The following is a 3,849-nucleotide window of genomic DNA, read 5'->3' on the forward strand; positions in this document are numbered from 1 at the left end:
TGAATATGTTTTGAAGATCTTCTTCTATGTTTGCACTTATCTTAACCGGTAGATGATTCTTAATGGTAGATCAATTACATCGATCTTATGTTGTTGACTTGGTAGTACATGACACGTGGACAGACTTAACTATTTTCGAAAGTGTTAGACTTCAATAGCATATCAAAAATTGAAAAGACCCAAAAATCACGAGTTGTGATGGCACCTATGTTCCCAACCAATAGGTAAGCCAACCAATAAATTTTAACAGACTTAACTAACTAATGAGTGAAAAGACAACAATTAGCCAATCTCCAACATGAAGTTCCTTATAAGTACGAATGCGGAAAACTTAAAAAAATACTATCAAAGAACTGGTGGCATAAGTACAAGCAGCTCACCACAACTCCAAGACACTGCAAACTCAGACTCAAACTGCTCCTCCAGATCTGCTCCTACTCGAAATCGAATCTGCACAACAAGAAATGCAACAAGTGTAGTATGAGTACAAAACCATGTGTACCCAGTATGTCTCATTGACTGACAAAGAAGAAGTTGTGACTGGAGTTTATGTAAGACAAATAAATTCTCAAATTTTATAAGCATATCTATATATTACACTTACTTTTTGAGTTTCATAAATAAAGGTAATCAAACATAGAGTACTTTCCAACACCAAACAAAACACATAATCATCAACCATATATACATGATACTCCTCAGAACTACATCGGAAGCTCATGACCCATGAGGGACTCGCGAGGTCCATATACCGACACAGACGATCTCCACGTGTCTGTGCGGAAGATCTCAACGCACTATCATAGTATCAAATAATTTCGGCACGGATGGTCTCCACGTGCCCAAATTACAAATCTTAACATGTCACCATCCCTAGCACGAACGATCTCCACGTGCCCAACTTATACTCAGTCTCATTTCTATGCATGTGCACAATATTATTTCAACATAAGGGGATTATGATGCATCTCAATCAATCAATATCAACATAATACATAACCACCTCAATTATCACAACTATACGGGTGAGATAAAGAAAACACAATCACACAATAATTTCAAGTCAAAAATATATCAGCTAGTGCCCATATGCTTTGGAAATTCTCAAATTACAATCCACATTCTATAATAGTAACTTTCCATTTTATAGAACCGGTACTTGTACCAATGCCTGTCACACCATTGATACGAGACCCCCATCTTTCTCCCTTATCCCTTTTTCTATTTTCATTTTTTATCTTTAATTAGGAAAACATCCTTCAACAAGTCTAAAAGTCTTAACATACGTTAAATGCCGAACCTCGTGCCAGGAATCTTCAAGATAGTTCCTTCCATTTTTGCAAAGTTTAGGAACGTTCACGATCTATCAATGATGGAATATTCGTAGGTGAGCGAGTTTGTAGATATTCAAATTATTACAGGTATACCATAGACCCTAAAACTTACTCATATCTCTAATCAAGTCTCAAATCTTGATTTAATTTATATGCCTAAATTTTCACATTGACTAAATTTCAAGTAAAGAATTGAACCTTAATCTCTCCAATAATCATAATTTTAATGGTATTCATACAACACTATTCAAATAATATTTAGTTACCTACCTTAATATATTTAACTTAAATATTTATTTGATATTTGACTGAAGCAGGTCAATGTAATATCTACACTACGAACAGGCAGAATGCACTGCAATGTGACAATCTGTATAAATTGTCAAATCCCAAAAAAATCATAACAAGTGCCAATCATTGGCAAGCTTTCCAAATGATTGATTCATGATTCTGATTATCAATGATTGACTCATGATTTTCTCATGATTTCCCACCAATATTTTTTTTATATTAAATAAACTTAAAGTGCATCAAATTGGCTGCCAAAATTTTCTAATAAAATTGAATAATTCCTTTAATAATTAGAAGGAATAATTTAATGCCAGTTGCCAACATCTATACCACCGAACAAACAATTTCTTAGTTCTTAATTTCAACACGACGAGAACATTCACTTCGTGCACATTGTTTTAATCCCTTGCACCAAAATTTATAATCAAGTTCATACATCTTAGTGTTAACTATACGTGCCAAGTCTCGTATTCCTAAATTTTAAATATAGGTTAAGTCTAACTTTCCCAAGATTCATAATATCTAATAGTATTCCATCGAATATAATATGATACAATATAATATAATGCAACTTCTCTATATATAAGTACCTAATATATTAATATGTAAATCTATACTACAATAAATAATAGATATAAATTGATAGGAGGAACCACTGGTTACAAACTAGTGGCGACCTCAGGATCAAACAAAACAACGTTTCCCTTCCAAATGATATAATCACATGACCCCAAATATTTTCCTCAACTTCATTAAGTATAACAACTACACTTCGAACAATAATAATAACAGGAACTACATACTCCAACTGGCAACTACGAAGAAAAACTGTATATATCATTCCCTGTAAATTTTCTTATAAATTCCCTTGTTATAATAATAAGTAGAAGAACAAGTGATCAACATTCTATCTACCTTAAATTCACTATGATCCATACTGCTTCTTACCTGAAGAGTTTGTTGGTTCCCTCACGTTCCGTATTCACACCGCTCAGGTAGTTTTCTAACCCTTTTATTTTCTGCCTTTCTGATGTTGATTAAGTATAATAAATAAATTAATCCCACTAATTTAAATCAATTGATGGGTCAAGTAAAAAGTTATTAAATGAATTATGGATATGACCAACTAACTATTCACTATATTAATTCATTGCTAAATTTTTTTTATTAACTAAATACTCTTAGTCTTCTAATAGTTTAAAAATACCTCTTTAAATTTTTCAAAGGAGTCAAAATAGTCCTAGTTCTCAAAACGACCTAGCGGGTCGTTACATCACCTACCACTTAAGAAAATGTTCGTCCTCGAACGAAAAAAAACAAGAGCTAACCTGAACACTCAAAAAGATGAGGATATTTATTCCTTATATCTGACTCGGTCTCCCATGTATCCTCCTTAACCGGACGATGCTTCCATTGAACCTTCACTAAAGCAATCTCTTTTGACCTCAACTTTCGAATTTGCCTATCCAAAATGTAAACCGTGACCTCCTCAAAAGTCAAATTATGATCAAGTAAGACGGAATCCCATTGAATCACATGAGTACCACCCATATGATACTTCTTTATCATCGAAATATGAAATACAGGATGGATACCTGACAAACAAGGTGGCAAAGCCAACTGATACGCTACCTCACCAATACGCTCCACAATCTCGTAAGGAACAATATACCTTGGACTCAACTTGCCATTCTTTCCAAATCTCATCACACCATTCATGGGTGAAACCTTAAGTAGAACCCTCTCTCCAACCATAAACTCCAAATCACGAACCTTCCTATCTACATAACTATTTTGCCTACACAGAGCTATGAGAAGTCTATCTTGGATCAATTTGACCTTGTCCAATGAGTCCCTCAACAAATATGTACCCCACCGTCTAAACTCAAATGCATCAAACCAACCAATTGGAGATCGACATCTCCTACCATACAAAGCCTCAAATGGTGCCATCTCAACTCTCGAATAATAACTACTATTGTAAGAAAATTAGCTAATGGCATGAACTGATCCCAATGACCACCAAAGTCAATCACACATGCCCGCAACATGTCCTCAAGAACCTTAATAGTCCGTTCAGACTAATTATCAGTATGAGGGTAAAAGGTTGTACTAAGATCCACTCAAGTGCCCAACTCTTTCTGCATAGAACGCCAGAAATGAGATGTAAATTGGGTGCCATGATTTGAAATAATAGATATAGGAACTCCATGAAACCGAACTA

General features: G+C 34.4%; 1 protein-coding gene across 1 annotated transcript; it reads right to left on the minus strand.

Annotated features, from left to right (window-relative positions):
* Window positions 1-345: 345 nt before the first annotated feature.
* Window positions 346-3,578, minus strand: LOC138339338 (uncharacterized). The gene is made up of 3 exons (XM_069290930.1): window positions 2,954-3,578; window positions 503-540; window positions 346-450 (listed from the first exon to the last, which is right to left on the minus strand). The coding sequence occupies exons 1-3, from the start codon at window positions 3,576-3,578 to the stop codon at window positions 346-348; spliced, it is 768 nt and encodes a 255-aa protein (XP_069147031.1).
* Window positions 3,579-3,849: the final 271 nt, after the last annotated feature.

The sequence above is a fragment of the Solanum lycopersicum genome, chromosome 11, assembly GCF_036512215.1.
Source record: "Solanum lycopersicum chromosome 11, SLM_r2.1".
In the NCBI taxonomy this organism is placed as follows: Eukaryota; Viridiplantae; Streptophyta; class Magnoliopsida; order Solanales; family Solanaceae; genus Solanum; species Solanum lycopersicum.